We start from the raw sequence: 18,839 nt of genomic DNA on the forward strand, positions 1-18,839 counted from the left end.
CTCCCCGTGAAAAATGCTTATTTTATGTTTGGCTTTCCACAAATGTTAAAATGAATATTATATGTGTTATGTTAGAAAGTAATGCTGTATTAATTCTCTTAAGTAGTGTGTTAAATATAGTTTAGGTTATAACTTATAATGTTAAAATAGAAACTATGTATATGAGATATTTTTTTAAGAAAGGAATGAGGTACTCGCACCAGACAGCAGCCACAGGACACCTAAATCTTTCAGAGAAAGAGAACTTTTTGCCCAATTATCAGAAGAAATGAACTTCTTCCCACCTCGCTCAGCCTTGAAGATGCCAGTAGGATTAACAGGATGAAATTTACCATGACCAGACAGAATCCCGAGTTTTAATGGAATTTATGCATCATGTATGAGGTGTATGAATATACAACAGGCTATTGCTTTTAAGGGTTAATCCTCTGTTAACGTGTGTCCTTTTTTGGGCTTATTTTGCTCAGAAAGGGGCACCCAGACTATCTGTAACTCTTTGTTCTTATTGTCTCATATTGTCCTAATCCAATTTTTTATTACTCTAATTACATTGCTATTTTTATAACCACTTTATTATCATTAAACTTTTAAAATTTTAAACAACAAGTGATTGGCGGTTTTCACACTCCCAAAACAACAATCAGAAAGAATTTGGTTCTACTCTGCGCTCTGCTTTTAATTCAAAAGCAAGGTTTTGTTTTTTTTTTTTAATTTAAGCCCCTTCAGAACGTGCACACAGACACTCACACAAACACGGTTTTGGAGGGAATCCCTTTATTTCAGCATTTTTGGAAACCGCGATCCCCGTTCAACTCCTTCCCCTCGGCCGCTGCCGGGGGCGGGACTCGAACCCGCGGCCTGGAGGTTCCGCCCCTGGTCCCGCCCCGCCGCCCCTGCGCGCCTGCCGTGGCGACCCCGCTTGTGGCGCGGACCCCGCCTCCTCTTCCCCCCCTTCTCCCACCGCAGCGTTTCCGGCGCGGTCGCTGTGACGCGGCGGCGGCGCCGGGGCGGTCCGGCGGGCGGGCGGGCGGTGGGAGATGGCGGAGTACCTGGCCTCCATCTTCGGCACCGAGAAGGACAAGTGAGTGGCCCCATTCCCCCGCTCCCCGCGCCGCTCCCGCGGCTGCGGCACCCCCCGGGCGGGAGGGGGGAAGCTCGAGGGGAGGCCGGAGGCCCGTAGCGCGTTGCGCGGGGACGCGGCCTGTTCCGATCGCGGCGGTCAGCCCTGCTTCCCTTCTCCCTGCCCCTCCTTCCCTGCGGGGGGGACCCCCGGCCCGTTTCGCCCATTTCTTCCACTCCTGCCTCGGGGGCACGTCCCCCGCCTTTCCCATCCCGCTGGAACGCGGCGGGAAGAGGGAAGCGAGAGGCGGCCGCGCTCCCCGTTCCCTTCCCCTCCCCCCCGCCGCCATCGCCTCCCTCAGGCCCTTCCCCCCCCCTCCCCCCCCCATCCCAGGCGCGCGCGCGCCCGGCGGCGCGTGGGTCTCGCGCGTTCCCGCGCGCGCGCCCGGCGGCCCCGCCCACGCGCTCCCCCCTTCCCCCCCCCCCCCATCCCATCCCCCTCACGGGCCGGGGCCGTTCTCGGGCACTCCCTCCCCACCCCCCACTTCTTCCTCCTCCTCCTCTTCCTCCTCTCCCTTCCCCACCCCTCCCCTGGCCGCCATGAGGGTGTGCCGCGCCTCGTGGCGCGCTGCCGCCCTCCCCCGTCCTCCCTCCGCCCTCCCCCCTTCCCCCCGCGGCTGCGCCTTCCTGCCGGGGCCGCTGGGTGCCGGAGCTTCCCGCCGCCTCCTGCCAGAAAGCGCCACCTCCTCCTCCTCCTGTTCCCCTTTTGTTCGTGTCCCTGAGCCTCGCAGCAGCCTGAGAGCTCCCGCTCTGCTGCAAGGACAGCGACTGGTTATTTCTCCCCCCTCCCCAGGGTGCGGAGGATTTCCCCGACTGCTGCATCCTGATCCTACAGGCTTCTGCCTGCAGCCTTCCACGCGTCCGGGAACGCCTCTAGTTTCTCTGGTTGTTGGAAGCACACACACAAAACCCTCCTAACGAAAATTTGGTCACCATCGGCCTGACCAAACCGGCGTGTTTTTCCACTCGTAAAAATGAAAAGGGGGCATCGATGTGCTGCTGGACTAAATTACTCTTGTCAGCCCCTGGCCGTGGGGCTTCTGCTCTGCTCTGTAGCGCTGCCATTCCAGGAAAGCAGTGTCGGCAGCCTCTTTTTTGAGCTCTGTTACTGTAGCATCCTTTCACACAAAGGAGATACATAGGAATTTAATGCATTACAGTTTCAGAGTTTTAATCAGGCATGAAATTCCTGTGCAGCTCTTTTTTTCTGTTAAAAAAAGCAAACGGAACCTTCCAGAAGGTGCTGAAGTTGGAGGCACTATTGGAAATTTTGTAGTTAGGTATTTCTTTTTGTTTCAGGTTAGAGTTCAGAAAAGACAGTAAGTATTTTATCATGCTAAGTGTTTGTTTTCAAAAGCATAATCAAGAGTGAGCATGTTGCAATTTTACAGTAGAATGCTTTGCTAGAGATCAGATGTGCTTTATTTAGTACTTTAATAATTCTCCCCTCCATGAGTTGATGTTGGTTACACAGGATTGTGGAAAATAATTGGTGTTAATTATGGGAATAATAATTTTTCTTCCAGGAGAATTCTAATATTTCATTTACCCATATATAGCCCATCATAGTTTTCTAGCCCTTCAGAATTTTGCATTTCCCTGTCAAGGTAACTAAACTCCTTGTGGTTTTCTTTCATCATTCTGTGTGAGTTACACCTTTTTGTGGGAGTTTCAGTAGCATTTCTAAACCCAGATCATTATCAAGGTGTCCTGAGATGGATCATTCAAGAAAAGCTTGTGGTTTAAAACAAAAAGCAGCTTACTCTTAGAATCATTCATTATATTCATGGAAATAGCTTAACTAAATGGATTGATTTTGCTGATGTGTATTCTTTCTGTAACATGATTTTCTGTTCCCTGAATTATTTTGGATACTGTGTTGGTAGCAGCCTGAGTTACCCTTAGAGTATGATTTAACCAGGTGGTTTATAAAGGTGAGAGAGGTGCAAGTGTGTCAGTTTTAAATCAGATTCAGCTCAGCCACAGAGCTCCCAGTGTCAATTTCAGACCGGTTTTCTCGTTACTTTCCATCCCATCACCCACTGAAACTGATGCAAAGACAAGAATGGAGAAGCAGAAGATAAAACAGAGATCACTTGTGTGTGGTGAATCATGGAACCACTTTGGGGGAAATTGGTCAGACACTGGCTGTAAGTTAGGGGTAAAAGGAAAGAATATGGACAGGTTGGTTGGAATGCTTTCCTGTACAGTTCTGATGTGGATTTTTCTCTGTATTACTTATCCACATCAAGATAAAGCCATTTAGGGCGTAGGCTTTTTTCAAATGATTGGTTTCTGTGCCAGTGTGTAACTACCTTATTCACTTTTTTCTTGCAGAGTCAACTGCTCATTTTATTTCAAAATTGGAGCTTGTCGCCATGGAGACAGATGTTCTCGGTTGCACAACAAACCAACATTTAGCCAGGTTTGTTTCCCCTTTTTTCTCTTTCTTGTGGAAATATACTCTGGCTTCTTTAAAACATAGAGTCTCAGATACAAGTCAATAATTACCAAGCTCCAGATAATTTAGTTCAGTTTTAGCCCCAGTTTATCTGGGTCTTTGCTTTTTTTTTGGGGTGTTCCATTTACTTCTCCCAGCATTTCTAATTATCTCCTGTCACCCTTAATGGCTGCAGGAAGCGATGCTGTTGTAAGCTTGCCTGTAGTAGAGACCAACCAGTGCTAACTTTCAGGTGAGTGTGCCTTCTCAGTGGTGTTCAGGCACTTAAACCATCCCAGAGTTCTTAAATCACAGACAAAGGCAGCTCATCCCATCTGTCCCAAAGGTGGGAACTTCAATCTTTTATGCACATAATAAAAGAAACCTAATTAATGAATAAAAGTGACTCATCTGTCATTACACTTGCTCTCTGACCCAGGCTCTTTAATTTCAAGAGTGACTTGCATATTTCCTTTGAATGTGGAAGAAATTATTATTGAAAACAACTTGCCTGGTTGCTGAGGGTGAATTGTCAATTTTCATGACAGATTGTTTAATCTTTGCCTCCGTAAATATTATTAAGAGACAATGATGTGTGACTGCACGTCTGCCAGAAATAAAAATAAATTTGAAAAGGTGCAGGGAGTGACAGGGTTTTCATTATTGTTGTTATTATTATTATGAGCTGTACAATATTCACAAATTACGTTCCTGGAGAAATGTATTTTTCCCTCTTTCTATCATTGCTGATTGTCAAGGTACACAGATGAATTTCTTTGGGAATTTTGTACATGAGCAGTAGTGCCTTTGAAAGTTACTGCATTTTTCAACTGCAGTTTTAAAATTACAGAGAAAAAGTTCATATAACAGCAGAGCCTTCTGCAAGTTCATTGAATCTGCTTAGGAGCAGAGTTGATGAGAAATGTGAGCTGATGCTGCTTTGGGGAGAAATTAGGGAGGGGAATTCTATCCATGTGACAGGTTCAGAGCTGGGATCAAGGTAAACTGTGAGTGGGCAGGGGAACTTCTAGGGGAGGATGTCAAAGTTACTGGTAAATAGGGACTTCTGGTACTTAAGCAACAAAAACACCTCTTTGCTTCTGGAATTTTAAAACTTTGTAATGCAGATACTTTATTTCAAATGAGTATTGTCCATTTTCAAAACTATGCCATGTTGCTGACCTACATGGAGCAGAAGTTGAAGTGCAGTTGGTTATTTAGAGACCTAAATTTAGGTCATTGACTATGAAACAATATTCCTAAAGCAGAGAGTTTGTACAGTAGTTGTCTTTTAAGTTAAAAAAAAAAAAAAAAAAAAAACAACTAAAAACCCAACAAACAACCCCCTCAACTTTTACTTTTTCTTTTTACCAATAAAAGTTTGTGTGCAACTGCAGCTTTCTGTCAGAGCAGCCTTTAGCTTTGCTTTAGGCTCTGGGTGGCAGTGCCAGCTGCAGTGGGTCAGCAGGGCACATCCCATTCAGCCAGGGGTGTCTGGGACTGCGCAGCCTCGTGCTGGCAGCTCTGCTGTGACATCTCCCAGGTCCCTGGCACTGTGTGGGGTCTGCAGAAATCTTTATTTGTGTGCAGGTTGACAATCAGCTGTGATAGAAAATAGAGCAGACATCCTGCTAATGGGAAGTTACCAGCACAATGTTTTAACCTTGTGCAGCTCTTGCTGGTGCAGCTGCTTTACAGAAGAGCTCTGTTAGGAAAGGTCACACAATCCAGGGTGATCAAATTACCCCCATCAGCAGAAACACCCTAACCAGATGCCCGATTCTGGCACTCTCCAGCTGTAGGCTGAAGCACAGGTAGTTTAAACCTGGGCCATGGAAGCACAAAGCTTTGGTTGGTATGGCTGGGCCTGTAATCAAACGAGTGTGTGGTTTTAAATGTGATGGTACAGTTGTATTTTTTTACATGTTAAATGGGTAGTGTATGTAGGTGTGCAATTGCTGGTCCTCTGACTTCTTTAAGCTCTGAATTCTTACTGTGACTAATAATTATAATGTCTAAGCTAAACTTACTTGGGGATTGCCATTCATACTGACTAACATTGAGCTTGTATTTTAAGTAATCAAATCTCAATTTTTGAGCTGCTTACAGTGATATGGACGTTTGGAATTTTTTTGTAATATTAGTTTACTAACTTAAACATGGTTTGTTTTTTCAGACAACTTGATTTTAAGAAGAACGGTACAAATGTAAGGTTTCAAGTCTGCCTGGGCTAATTCTTCAAGTAAAAAGCAGAAGGGCTAAAAGGATATTGTCCTTATTTGAAGGATCGGAAACATGTGAACCTATGATGCTATTATATTATTTAAACAGAATTTCCACCAAGAAAACCCTGATGCACAAAATGAGGTGTAGCAGTTGCCTCAAGGCCTTATGGTCTGGTGTAGCATTTTGGACACTGTGGCATTATGTATTACATGCTGTGCACGTAACACTTCTTTTTTTCCCCCCCTAGACTTGCAGTAGTGAATCTGGTCTCAAAAGTTTAGGCATCTCCAGAGTACCTCGTGTGACATTTTGAGGCTAGCTGTTGAGACAAACGCAGCTCTTTCTTGGTGGTTAATTAAAACTGTTTTCATAATATGATGGTCTGGATGCAATTTTGGAAGATACTCTACAAATACAAAAGGAAGTCTTAAGGATAAAATATGACTTTTAGCTGTTTGCAAACAAGTTGTCTCTTTGCAATTGTCTATTATATGCACAGCAGCCAGTAGAATTCCCCTTTTTATTTTTTTTCCCCGCAGACCATCTTGATTCAAAACATCTATCGTAACCCCCAAAACAGTGCACAGACGGCTGACGGCTCACACTGTAAGTCCCACAGTTGGAGAAATTTTTTTAAAGAATGGTGTTAAAGAGCCCACTCCTAATTATGATAAAATAATGTTGGCTTCTGAGCTGCTGACATAAAGCTGTTGCAAACAGGACAAGTGACGGAACTCTTCTTGCGCACAGATCAAGAATTTGTGGAATGTCTGCAGTTCTGAGTGCAGAAGGGGCTGCACAAATTGGACTTGATGCAGATTCCCCTTTGTGCTGCAAAGTGAAACTTGGTTACTTGGTAACACTGCATTCTTTTGAAAGGGTTAAACTGCAGACATTTCTCAAATTCTTGATTTAACACCCAAAAAAAAAAATAGGTATATATGTACGGTAAGTCCCAAACCTGGGTTTTCTTTCATCTTAACTTTTTTAGGAAAATGGAGATTTCATGTTATACTCTAATTATTGTATTGCTTCCTTTCCTGGGATTTTGCTACTAAGAAGTCATTCAGTAATACCAAATTAAAATTATTTTGCTTGTAACATGACTGCTCCATTTGGATACCACCTGTTTTCAGAGCTGTCTGAAATCATGCAAAACCCCTCTATAGTAATATTGGTGAATGGAGTGAAATTAAGAATACAATAATGGAGTATCATGAGATCTCTATTACTTTACAGTGTTAGGTTGATATAGAAAGGTCACCAGCTAAGTGCAAGTTCTCCTGCTTGGGAGAGAATAACCACCTCTCTTTCAGCACAGACTCGACTAAAGCGACCCTAAAGGAAACCAGTTTCTTGTTAAAATTATTTTCCATAATATAAAGTTGTTGCGTTTTGTATTTCAGACCATTGCCCTCTTGAACATTTACCGTAACCCTCAAAACTCTTCCCAGTCTGCTGACGGTTTGCGCTGTAAGTTCATACAAGTTCCTTCACTGGTTCCCTGGGCTTGATTGTCAGAGCTCAGTGTCGACTTAAACTGGTCTGCCATTTTAGTTTAACAGATCAAACTGACCATGTTTCGTTACATGTGTTCAAAACAAACAAAAAAAAAACCCAAAAAGCAAAAATAAAACGCCCCAATTTTATTTGTCCCACTACCTTTCTCCCTGCTCCCAGAACTATGGGGCAATCTGAATACCAACTATTAAATCAAAAAGGGTTAAAATTATACTTCCCCTGTGAAGCAGTGTTGGTTGCACTGCTTTCTTCCTGTCACCTCTCTCCCTGCCAGTTGCCTGCATCCTAGGAATGGTTTTCTGTATGTTTTGTGCTATCCATTAGGTTCCACTGTTGGAAAGAGCAGGACAGTGACACATTGACTTCATTCAGAACAAATGTCCTGCTCTGTAAATGTTAAGAGAACTTGAACTGAAACTTTTCAGACTGCATGCATAAATTTGTCCTAGGTTAATGCAGCTTCCATTTAGGGAGTGCACTTTGGAAGAACACACCATGACTGACTAACCCCTCCTGGCAGCTGTCCTTTTTGGATGGGTGCATGCTTAAAATTCTTTCCATACTTTGAAAATTCAAATTCTGATGCCATTTGGCATCTTTACCTAAGACAAATATTTTTTTAAAGTACTTTTGAGGAGGGGAAGGCATTTGGGTATGGTCATGAAGTAATGACTCCTCCTGAGATACAAATGGGCATAAGCAAACACACCTCCTGTGAGACTGGCAGCAGTTAATGCCCAGGATTGCTGATCGGCGATTAACTGATTTGTCATTGTAATTGAATCATCGATATCAAAATAAGATTAAAAAAAAAACATTTTAGAACCAAAAAAGGGTCGGTGTTCTTTTCTAACTAATCTTTCTTGTTGAAGTGAGTATTTACTGTGTGGTAATAAAGCTTTGTTTGGCTATTCTTTTTTTTTTTTTTTTTTTTTTTTGACTGTTGGTTTATAGACCAGTTCAGATTAGTTACCAGCATTTGATTAGAAGTGCTTTGTGAATTGGCCACTAACTTCAAAGTCAACACTGTCTCTCTTGCTTCTAAAAGCAATAATGGCTCTATTATGTAATTTGTGTTTTTGTCACACAATCAAGCTGGACATGTAAATGAGCTGTGTTGTTTTGTCTAGATGCTTGACCAGTCCCATTGGTTTGTAGGCTCTCTCCTTGCAGATGCTTAGTAGTTAATGCTGTTTCAGTAGATCAAAACATTTCCAGTTGGGTGTTTCCACTCTCTCCCTGAACTCTCAATGAGCTGGTAACTAATTTGCACAGAGTTACAGCAGTTTGGTCTGTGGAGCTGTTTAGATTTACAGCTGCAAGAGTCCTGCACAGATCCTCCAGTGTTGTAAATGCTGGTATCCAACTCTAGTTCGTTGTGACAAGCCAGCAGCTGTGTGCCAGAGCCTGCCTGTACCTCCTGGGGTAGAGCTGGAGCTCTGCAAGCAGTAGGTTTGCTGAAACTCCTGGCTCCTTGGTTTTTGATATTTGTCCCTACATAAGTATTGCATGTATTTTAAATGGATAACTTGGGTAGCTGTTTAATGCCTTGTCATTGTTGCTTAACTGTCTTCCTTTCTATTGCCGTCGTAGAGGATTAACCTTAGTTTGGAACAGCAATAGTTTTCCTGAGTATTTTAATTAGTAATTGGGCTTCTCATGGTTCAGATACCATTAGCCCTGGAATATGGATGTTTATAAAGCCTGTCATATGTATACCTCCCACTTCAGAAGGTCATTGAAGTAGTCATTAACTAACTGTTGCCTGTGATATCCTAATTTGACAAAAAAACATTTTTAGCTCTTGTCCATCTGGTAAAAAGTAATTATTCCCACTGAGGCTCCCAGAGCCCCTGTCTGATACCTTTAGAAACAAAACAAAAAAATCCTTAGGTGTTAGTAAGCTTTATCAGTGATGTTGGCAGAACCTTGAAAATATAGTTAAGTATTAAACTGCCTAGAATTACTGGTTTAATGTTTGATATTCCTTAATTTGCTACAACCATGGGGGAGAAGAAATTTCTTAAAAGCAAACCTGTCTCAAATGCAGAAACACTGTCAGCCTAAACTATAGACCAAATGCCCCTTAGCCTCTTGTGGGGATGAGCTGGGTGGAAGAACAGGAACTGCAGTTCCAGAGAGTGTGGCTGGTTAACATTACAGCCTTTGAAGAAAAGCACAAAGTTTGTCCAAGTGCTAATACTAGCCAAAAATTTTTTTCATACCAGCCTGAAAATGAATAAACTCAGCCTTATTGGCTCAGTTTCTTGTCTTTCACATTCTGTTAACTAAACCAGTCTGGTTTGTAGTTTTAAACACTAGCATATTTTCCTATCATAAAATGCAGGGTTTGTTGTAAAACTGCTCCGCTTGATCTTAATAAACCACTTAACTGCTGAAGAGCTAATCTAATGGCTTTAATGTATACAGCTTGTTTAAAGTGCTGTAGACTGGAAGAAATAAATGAAACTGATTTTTATACATTTAATGCTTTGAAAAAGAGGCCACACTTATGTTGGGTTTTGTAGCAGCAGGCAAGCAGCACTCGTTTTTAAAGTCCAGCTTGTAGCATGAAAATAATCTTAACTTGAATATAAGGCTGGCTTGTCTTGCACTGAAAGATGTTCTGCAGGACTACAGAAAAAATAAGTGACACTCAAACTTAAACTAGAAAATGGCTCTCTGTTGCAAAGCATTGAGGGCAATGAGAAAAATGTGTCATTTCAATGACTATTTTCAGCAAATTAAAAAAAATTCTGGGCTGTTTTACATTCTGAGCTCTCAAATTCAAGTGGATATGCTGGAGAAGTAGGCATAAATTTCTGCCTTTAGGAAGAGTAATACTAAATTTTAGTAATATTTTAAGGTATGGAATTGTAACAAAGCACTTGCCTTCTGTTTAGGTAAAATTGTTGGTAGTTAGAGAGTGGGACTATACATTAAATTTTAAGTGATATTTCAGAGTAATTCTTTTCCCCTTTAAATTTGTGGCATACAACTTTGGCTCTGATTAAAACTTGCTTTGATTTGATCATACCAATGTAATATTTTGACAGATACTTTAGGGACTCAAAGCTCTTCACACATCCTTATTTTGCAATATTCCTGTTAGTTAGCTCCATGCTATATGGTGTCTCTCATGCTCCAGATGGCCTCTCTAGATTGTTTTGTAGTTTGATCAAAATCTCCCCTTCCTTATTGGCAGGCTCTAATCAGTCTGACTCTTTGACTTTTGCAGGTGCTGTGAGCGATGTTGAGATGCAGGAACATTATGATGAGTTCTTTGAGGTATGTAAAGGTGCATTGAAGTGTCCCTGGATTGTTAAATGGATGTAGTGGATAGCACAATTAGATTCAGGGAAAAAAAAAAAAAACACTTATTTCCTTGGGTGTTCCTATAAAACATACAACTTTGTATTAAATATTTCCTGGGTAACCATTGGTTAGTTTGGCCTTCATTTGACTGCTTGAAATAGTTTTTGTGTAACATCAGCAGCTTAAGTGACATAGCATTTTGATTGTATAATCTCCTTTTGTATAAATTTAAAGTATTCTTAATTATTTGTATAAAAACAAAGCACCTGAAGCTAGCATCAGTTTCTGTGTTGTGTTTTCAGTGCATCCTGTGCATTCTGTAAATGCTGTGTGTGTTTTCCATAGATTTTTCTTGTATGTTGGTAGTGCTGTGCTTACAGATGGCCAAGAAAGTATTCATTTTAAACCCCCAAATGTAAAAAAGAAAATAAAAATCAAGTGATCTTGCTTTTTTCCAAGGAAGGTCTTTTATATACTTACTTAGAGGTAGATGCAATATTTATTTCTATACTTACAAGTAATGTGCTGCAAACTTGTGCTGGGTTGCTTTGTGCTTAGGAGGTCTTCACAGAAATGGAGGAGAAATACGGCGAAGTCGAGGAGATGAACGTGTGTGATAACCTTGGAGATCACCTAGTTGGAAATGTATACGTAAAGGTAGGGTGAAGAGATGTTCATGCAGGCAGGGGGGTGCTGTTTATTGATTTAGAATTTTAAAAGCTGCTGTGTGATTGTAGATTGCTCTGCAGGAAAGCTCTTCAGTATATAAGCTACTCTCCAACCTCACAATTTAGAGTAAAAATGTTAAAGGAATCCAAAAGAAATTTGAATGAATTTTGAGAAGCTTTCTTGATAGTCAAAATCCATGTAATTTTCAGAAATAGAAACTTTTCTTTTCTTTTACATAGTTATAAACAGTCACCACTAGTAGACTGCTTAGATTGGCAGGGTTAATTTAGGATCTGTCTTAGCATCATGCTGCCCTTGAAGCACATCAGTGTGAGAGAGGTTTTATATGCCACAGGTGCATTAATTTTCTAACTTCCCAGTTAAACACAGTATCTGTGACCAAGTTAGATTTGGCAGTAGCTGTGTGTTTCAAGGTGCAAACTGGAGCACTTAGGCTTAACTTTAAAAAGTCATTGGTATCTCTTGAATAATGAGTACAAAATTGTCACCTGCAGAAATTTTACTGTGTGTTCACAGTGAGGGGGAGGTGTGAGAGAGTTGCTTTGAATATTTTGGCTGTACATTTCCTCAGCTGGAAAGTATTTTCACACCTGAAATTCTTCACTGTATAGGTCATAATCAGAAAAAAAAGTTGTTTTAAAAAATTACTGTGAAAAGATGTTTCAAATTTAAATTTTACAGTCATCATAAAATGGGATCTTAATTTTTGCAAATTCTCATTTACATGAATGCAATCTGCAGTTTTTATATAAATTACTCTTAAATATTTGAAAAATGCATTACATCAGGACTATGGTGCTCCAGAAACTATTTACAAGCATTCTCTTGGTTTAAAGCTGTACTAAGAAAACACAGTATCTTGTATTGACTAACTTTCCCACTTGAGACACCAAACAGAGCATAATGAAGAGGAAAATCAATGTTTTGATTAGCCCTTGAGTCCCAGCTAATGAAAAGCTTTGATGGACTGTCCAAGAAATCTGAAGTAGCTTCTAATTTCATTACTAGAGCCCTGAGCCTCAGCTATCACCCAACTGATGTGATAGGAATCTTTTATCTCCTGCTGTTGCTTCTCTGAAAAGCTGATTTTGCTTTCAGTTCCGCCGTGAGGAAGATGCCGAGAAGGCCGTGATCGACCTGAACAATCGCTGGTTCAACGGGCAGCCCATCCATGCCGAGCTCTCCCCTGTGACTGACTTCAGAGAGGCCTGCTGCCGTCAGTATGAGATGGGGTAAATAAACAGGGCCTTCCTCCTGCCTTGGGCACCAGGGAGGGTGCTGGGGTGTGGATTTCATGGAGCTGAGTGCAGGAAATAAACCACTGCAGGTACCAGTAGTGTGGGGGGCTGTGGTGTTTGTGAGGGACCCAGGACGAGGTGAGAGATGAGAATCTGATTTATTATTTTATGATATATATTAAAAGAATGCTATACTAAAACTATACTGAAAGAGAAAGGATACATCAGAATGCTTAGCAAGAACGAATAATAAAAACTCGTGACTGACTCAGGAGTCCAACATTGTCACAGACACATTTTATGAAAAATCCTTTCCTTGGGATATTTTCTCCTGAGAAGCTGAGAGGCCTCAGGAACAAAATGTAAACAATGATTATCTGCTGCTGTGGAATGCAACAGGTGCATCTGGAATTGGTGTCATGTGGTTGTTTCTAATTAATGGCCAATCACAGACTCTCTGTCTGAGCCACAAGCCTTTGTTATTAATTCCTTCTTTTTCTATTCTTAGCTAGCCTTCTGATGAAATCCTTTCTTCTATTATTTTAGTACAGTTTTAATATAATGTATATGATAAAATAATAAATCAGCCTTCTGAAGCATGGAGTCAGATCCTTGTCTCTTCCCTCAACCTAAGACCCCTGTGAACACTGTCACACAACATAACTGGCCGTGATTGGCCATTAATTAAAAATAATTCACATGTTGGGATAAATAATCTCCAGACCACATTCCAGAGCAGCAAAACATGGAGAAGCTGAGGCTTCTCATCTTCCCAGGAGAAAAAAGCCTGTCAAAGGGATTTTTCAGAAAATATCACAGTGACAGAGAACCTGCAGTGTGAACCTCTTGACTTCTACCATCTTTTGAGGATTTTCTCCTAGAAGTATTACAGGGTCTAGGTCACTAGTAATTTACTGTGTTTAATATCAGAGGCGTTGAGGTCTTAGCAGATAGTGCAGAACTGGGAATTGTAACTGTGCCTCTTGATTTCTGTTCCAGAGAGTGTACACGAGGAGGTTTCTGCAACTTTATGCATTTGAAGCCCATTTCTCGAGAGTTAAGGCGCGAGTTGTATGGGCGGCGTCGTAAAAAGTAAGTTTGTTTTTAAACACTGCTAAAACAAGTAATTTAAGGATCAGTTGCTGAAAAATCTGAAGGCAAATCTTTAAGCTTGTGCCAAGTCCTCTTGTTTTTTCTGACACATTTCTGGCACATGCCAAAGGGCATCAAGTCAAGCTGGCAGGTGGCCAGTTTCCAACAAAGGAGTAGGGCTTTAAAAACATGGTGCTTCTTGCTCTGCAATGCTGTGGATTCTGAAGGTTGGTGTGGCAGGCAGGGTTCAAGGAGAAGAAGACTCACTGAGTTACTGAGGATATATAGGCCCTTCCTGTTCAGGTACAGATGGACATCACTAGAAGTTGCTTTATGCTTCTTCTGTTTTGTTCTCTTCTAAATGTGTTTGCTCATGGCCTTTGTTAGATGCAGGCTACTTGGCCAATGGGCATTTTGGCAGCTTTCAGCATTATGTGCAATCAAGCATTTATAGATTATACTAAGGACCAAACCTTATTTGCCCTTAACTGTTAATGGTGAAATGTGGTAGCCTGTATTAATTTCTTACTGTTAATACCAGCCAGTCACTGTATGGAGCTCACTCTTAGCTTCACAGTGTGTTCCTTGATAGGAATTCCCAGTGGGAAAAAGGAGAAATAATTTCACTTAATGGTAAAAAAGAAATTTATAAAGACATTTCATTATGTACTGAATTATTCATTTAGTGAGGTACCTTGCAGAAAGGCTTTTACCGCTGCTGTTACTGTGATGGTTCACTTGGAACTGGATTCAATCTGGTTGCATTTAAGACCTTGCTATTTGGAATAGGCATATAAAATCTTTGATCTTGCTTTTATATAGAGTATGATTTATGTAGCTTTCTCTCAATCACACAAGGAGCCTGGGATTGTGAATGTGTTTTTCCTGTGAACATCTCTAACTGGCAGTTTCAGAATCTGTGAGGATGAATTAAACTTTAAAAAAACATAGATTGTGTTGCTTAGCCACATATATTTGTGGCTAAGTAATTTTTCATGTATTTGAATGCTTTATGAAAAAGACCAAGTGTGTTTTATATTAACCTTTTGATCACTGTTACAAATCTGGAACTCTCAGGTTCGGTAATGCTGATTGGTAGTGGCTGTGATAGCAGTATGTTCTGGGTGGTTGTAGCTCCCTTCCTGAATTTATCAACCTAAGAGGCAGGGAGGATAATTTGCCAGTGCTTGTGTCCTGGAGGGGTAGAAATCACATAGAGGGAGGAGCAACAGAGAACTGGATTTTAATTGCTACTTAATGCAATTGATTTAATACAAGTGGACTTAGAAGCAGCTGTGGACTTCTGGTGTGTGTTGCTAAGAGCTATTCCTGTCTGCCAAAGCAGGTGTCCCCTTCTCTTGCTTTAAATAACAGCAGTGTAACCGTGCCTCTCTGCAGGGCTTGCACATCCATTGTAAGACGAGACTGCAGGGAGCAGCCAGTTCTTGTACCTGTTTGTGCTGACTCCCCAGCATGAAATTTGGGCACTTTGTAAATCCATTGTGCTTTGCAGCCCGAGTGCCAATTAACCAATCCTTCTAATGACACACTGCTTTCTTCTCCCTCATCACTCCCATCCTTAATTACATGCTCCACTGTGTGGTACTGCAAGTAAATCACTGCCTGGGGTGAAACAATAAAATGTCCAAACTCTCTTTGAAGGCATCGATCCAGGTCGAGGTCCCGTGAGCGCCGGTCCCGATCCAGAGATCGCAGCCGTGGCGGCGGCGGAGGAGGCGGCGGCCGCGAGCGCGACAGGAGGCGGTCAAGGGATCGCGAACGATCCGGTCGATTCTGAGCCATGCCATTTTTACTGTATGTCTGCTAGAAAGTGTTGTAGTTTGACCAAACAAGTTCATAATGACATTTTTTTTAAAAGATGGGCTTCTGAATAAAAAATTTGTAGTGATACAGTATTCTTTGTGTAACTTGTTTCTTGTGGGGGGAGTCTTTTTAACTGTCATTCCTCTATCTTGACAAATACCTGGATAAGTCTGCCTGAGGGAAAGGTGGTAAATGTATTGGAGGAGCGCCAGTTCTGGTTTGGGTTTTTTCTTAATTTTATTTGGGTATCATTTGAACTGTTGATGAAAATGTGTGTGTATATAATATAAAATATTATATACATAGTAAAAATAATATACTGCTTAAGAAACAGTTACTCACATAAGTTTCCCTTTTCTGCTATGCTGTCTGCTTATTTAGGTTAGTTTAGGCACATTTAAGAGGAAGGCTGTGCGAAATGCATTTATTTACTGAGTAGAAACGCTTAGTTACAAAAATGTATGTTTGTTTGTTACCAGAAGTCTGTGCTCTGTCTATCAATGTGACTGTGGCATTTACAATAAATCCAATTTCTTGGTGTAAAATCTAAAGCCTATTTTCTAAGCACTCTGGAGTAGTTGAGTTGCTACTCCTAGCTGCCTATTTTCTAAGCACTCTGGCATAGTTGAGTGGCTGCTCCTGGCTGTGCCAGAGTTCATAGTTCAGGTTTTTATAATTCTTGACTAAACTCCTTTCTTTAGCTGGAAAGAAAGTTGCCTAGTGCAGTGTGGAAAAAAATAATATTTTTATTGCAATGATTCATAATCGGCAGGTGAGGGTTTTGTGAAAAAAAAGCCACCAAAATTATGCTCCATGCAACATAATAGAGAAGTGCTATTGAAGGAAATGCAAGTATCAAAGTCCTTAACAGACATTTTTTTCTAATCTATGCTCTCTCACCCGTCATTTAATAAAAAGCATTTTGTTAGCATTCAAGGTCATAGAAAACTAATTGGATGCTAGTGGAAAATAAATCCTGTTTCCACCTTTCTGATGGTCTGGAGTGTGATGAAAGCTAATGGACAGATGGCAGTTCCTTCACAAATACTTCTTTTCTTTTTTTTTGAGCTCAGATTGCTCAATCACTGAACATTGTAGGTTGTGTCCCAAAGCATTAAAGCTCCAGTGGAAATGTTGGCATTCTGAGAGACAGTTTGTACAATGGTTGACTTGCAGTTTCACCTCATTCATGTCTGCTTTTATTCAAAGTGTAATGTAGCAAGAAGTTTTGGTCATTGACCATATTTCTGCAAAATGGAACTGTGTGTACACAAAGCTAGGCAATAAACCGCAGCTTTCCAGTGGGGGAGAGAATTTGCTACTGCTTCCTTAGTTCTGAGCCAGATATATTGCTAAGTGATAAATCTCCTTGGTGATTCTTTTTAAAAAAAATGGAAATAGGATAGGAGTGCATCACATAGTCAGATGATTAACAAACCAGCTTCTTTCTGCCTCTTAAGTATAGACCCTTTTTCTCACTGGAAATTGGAAAACAAAACTATCAAAAATTGAGTTTTTCTAAATTAATCTGCTTTGCTTCTTAGACTAAATTCTTGTATCAGTTCAGTTTGAATTTTTTTTTGTTCCCACTGGATGGTTTGGCTAACCAGACTTTAGAACTTGGTGTGCCAGGACCCTTTTAGAAGAAATGTCACTCAAGCAGTGAAGCCCATCTCCACATGATGTTTTGTTGTAAGTACATAAATCAAATGATGCTTTACTGAAAGAAATTGAGCAGTGCCTGGCATTAAATGACTGAGATGAAATGTATTTCTGCTGGGCATTAGGAATTTCACATTGATAATTTAGTTCTTAGAGTTTACAGGATATTAATCCAGTTTCATATTTCTCGTAAATGAGATTCAGGATTATTGGTGAGCTAATTTAAATCTCAAGCTACAAAAGGCGAGGATAGTTTTTGGTTTTTAAACAGTATCTAATACAATGTGGATAGTATTTAAAAGGTTTAAGATTTGCTCTATAAAGCTAGTTTAAAAGTTAGTTGTTCTATAAAGTTAGTTTAAAACAAGTACAGATGTGTCCCTGTAATGGCTTTAATCAGTTTATCTAAATCCTGTTTCACTGCAGGTATATTTTTGCATGAACAGATAGTGGAAGGTGGGTTTTTCTGTCTCCCCTAACACAATTTTGCTGAAGAAAGCATTCTAGAATTCTACCAAATGTACAATTTTGTGATCTGATTGCACAGTTGCCCAAAAATTCCCCAAGTAACTGGGATATGTTGGAATGGGCACTGAAAGCAGTGGATTTTAATGGATACTCTAATGAGTGCCTAGTGACAGCATTCAGCATATGAACTAAGCTCATGACATATCTTTTTAGGTTCTTCTTTTGAGACTGTGCTGCCAGTAAAATCCATCAAATTTGAAATTTAAACTGCACCAATTTGGTTAAACATTTACACCAAGTGTTCGTTCACCAATACAAACCAAGTGGAAATCCTACCTCCCCCTCCTCTTGTTGCCCACAATGTCTTTAAGATTTGGTTTTTTCCCCCTCCTCCCCAAGGTTCTTACTTCTCAAATATTTCATTGTTGACTCTTCTGTTGAACAGTGGATCTTAATTTATGGAATTCTTTTACCTCAAATAAGTGACAGCATACAGGATTTTCTGAGGTCTGAGTCAATTAGGTTGAAACTGTTAATCCCAAGTGGCTTTGTATTTGGCTCTTATTCTGTGAAAACGCTGCTTGTCCATGAATATGATGTATGTTGAGACTGTAAAACCAAATGGAGAAAACTTGTTCAAAATAAAGCCTTTTTTTTATAAGAATCTGACAAAAATTATCCCTTTCCTTTAAATTGGATGCCGCTCTCTAAATATCTAGTGAGGACAGACTAAAGTTTTAAATTCTTATATCTTAAGCTATTTTTTTGAGCAATTCTTTGCCTTCTGTTTTTCAGAGCTCGTGAACCATGTCTTCAGCTAGAATAACCACAGGCTCTCCATATTGACATGATCAAGTTGGATTTTAAGAGTGCAGCTTGGGGTTAGGAGTTGGGGAGGGTTGGTTTGGGTTGTTTCAATTGATAAAGCTTTTGGTAAGGCTGTTAAGGTTAGGAAGAACCTGCAAATTTCTGTTGTGTTCTGCAGAGGACAAGAAAGGTCATTTTTACAGAAGGAATGTGTTCAATTGAAAAATTAGGTAATCAAAGGGGGTCATGACATTTTAAAAAGGATTCTTCCTGGTGTTGCACCATCCAGGCTGCAAAATTTTGGGTGTTAATGATTGTTAACATCAGCACTTTAAACTGCATCTGTTGTCTTTAATACATTAGAAGTGAAACTTCTATGGCAGCTGTGGGTAAATAATTTCATTTTCCTGACACTGTTGTACTGAAGATTCCCTAAA

The 18,839-nt window shown here is 40.6% G+C and overlaps 1 protein-coding gene across 8 annotated transcripts; it reads left to right on the top strand.

The window, feature by feature from the left end:
* Positions 1-954: 954 nt before the first annotated feature.
* Positions 955-18,270, top strand: U2AF1 (U2 small nuclear RNA auxiliary factor 1). 8 transcript variants are annotated; one of them, XM_058823642.1, is made up of 9 exons: positions 1,008-1,081; positions 1,913-2,438; positions 3,457-3,544; positions 7,192-7,258; positions 10,545-10,594; positions 11,180-11,278; positions 12,410-12,543; positions 13,549-13,641; positions 15,304-18,270. In XM_058823642.1, exons 2-9 carry the CDS (start codon positions 2,269-2,271, stop codon positions 15,437-15,439), a joined length of 837 nt encoding a protein of 278 aa, XP_058679625.1. In that variant the 5' UTR covers positions 1,008-1,081; positions 1,913-2,268; the 3' UTR covers positions 15,440-18,270. The 8 variants fall into 8 exon arrangements, with proteins under 8 accessions (XP_058679642.1, XP_058679625.1, XP_058679651.1 ...); XM_058823651.1 differs by lacking the exon at positions 7,192-7,258 and adding an exon at positions 6,325-6,391 and having other exon boundaries at positions 1,016-1,081; XM_058823700.1 differs by lacking the exons at positions 1,008-1,081; positions 1,913-2,438; positions 7,192-7,258 and adding exons at positions 3,756-3,812; positions 5,736-5,766; positions 6,325-6,391 and having other exon boundaries at positions 3,498-3,544.
* Positions 18,271-18,839: the final 569 nt, after the last annotated feature.

Source organism: Ammospiza caudacuta, chromosome 2 (assembly GCF_027887145.1).
Source record: "Ammospiza caudacuta isolate bAmmCau1 chromosome 2, bAmmCau1.pri, whole genome shotgun sequence".
In the NCBI taxonomy this organism is placed as follows: domain Eukaryota; kingdom Metazoa; phylum Chordata; class Aves; order Passeriformes; family Passerellidae; genus Ammospiza; species Ammospiza caudacuta.

Bases quoted from the DNA above. Each gene is read 5' to 3' on its own strand.
- U2AF1 (XM_058823642.1), top strand. From the start codon at position 2,269: ATGCATTACAGTTTCAGAGTTTTAATCAGGCATGAAATTCCTGTGCAG. The intron at 2,439-3,456 runs GTAAGTATTTTA...TTTTTCTTGCAG, and splicing joins GTTAGAGTTCAGAAAAGACA to AGTCAACTGCTCATTTTATT. The intron at 7,259-10,544 runs GTAAGTTCATAC...TGACTTTTGCAG, and splicing joins GTCTGCTGACGGTTTGCGCT to GTGCTGTGAGCGATGTTGAG.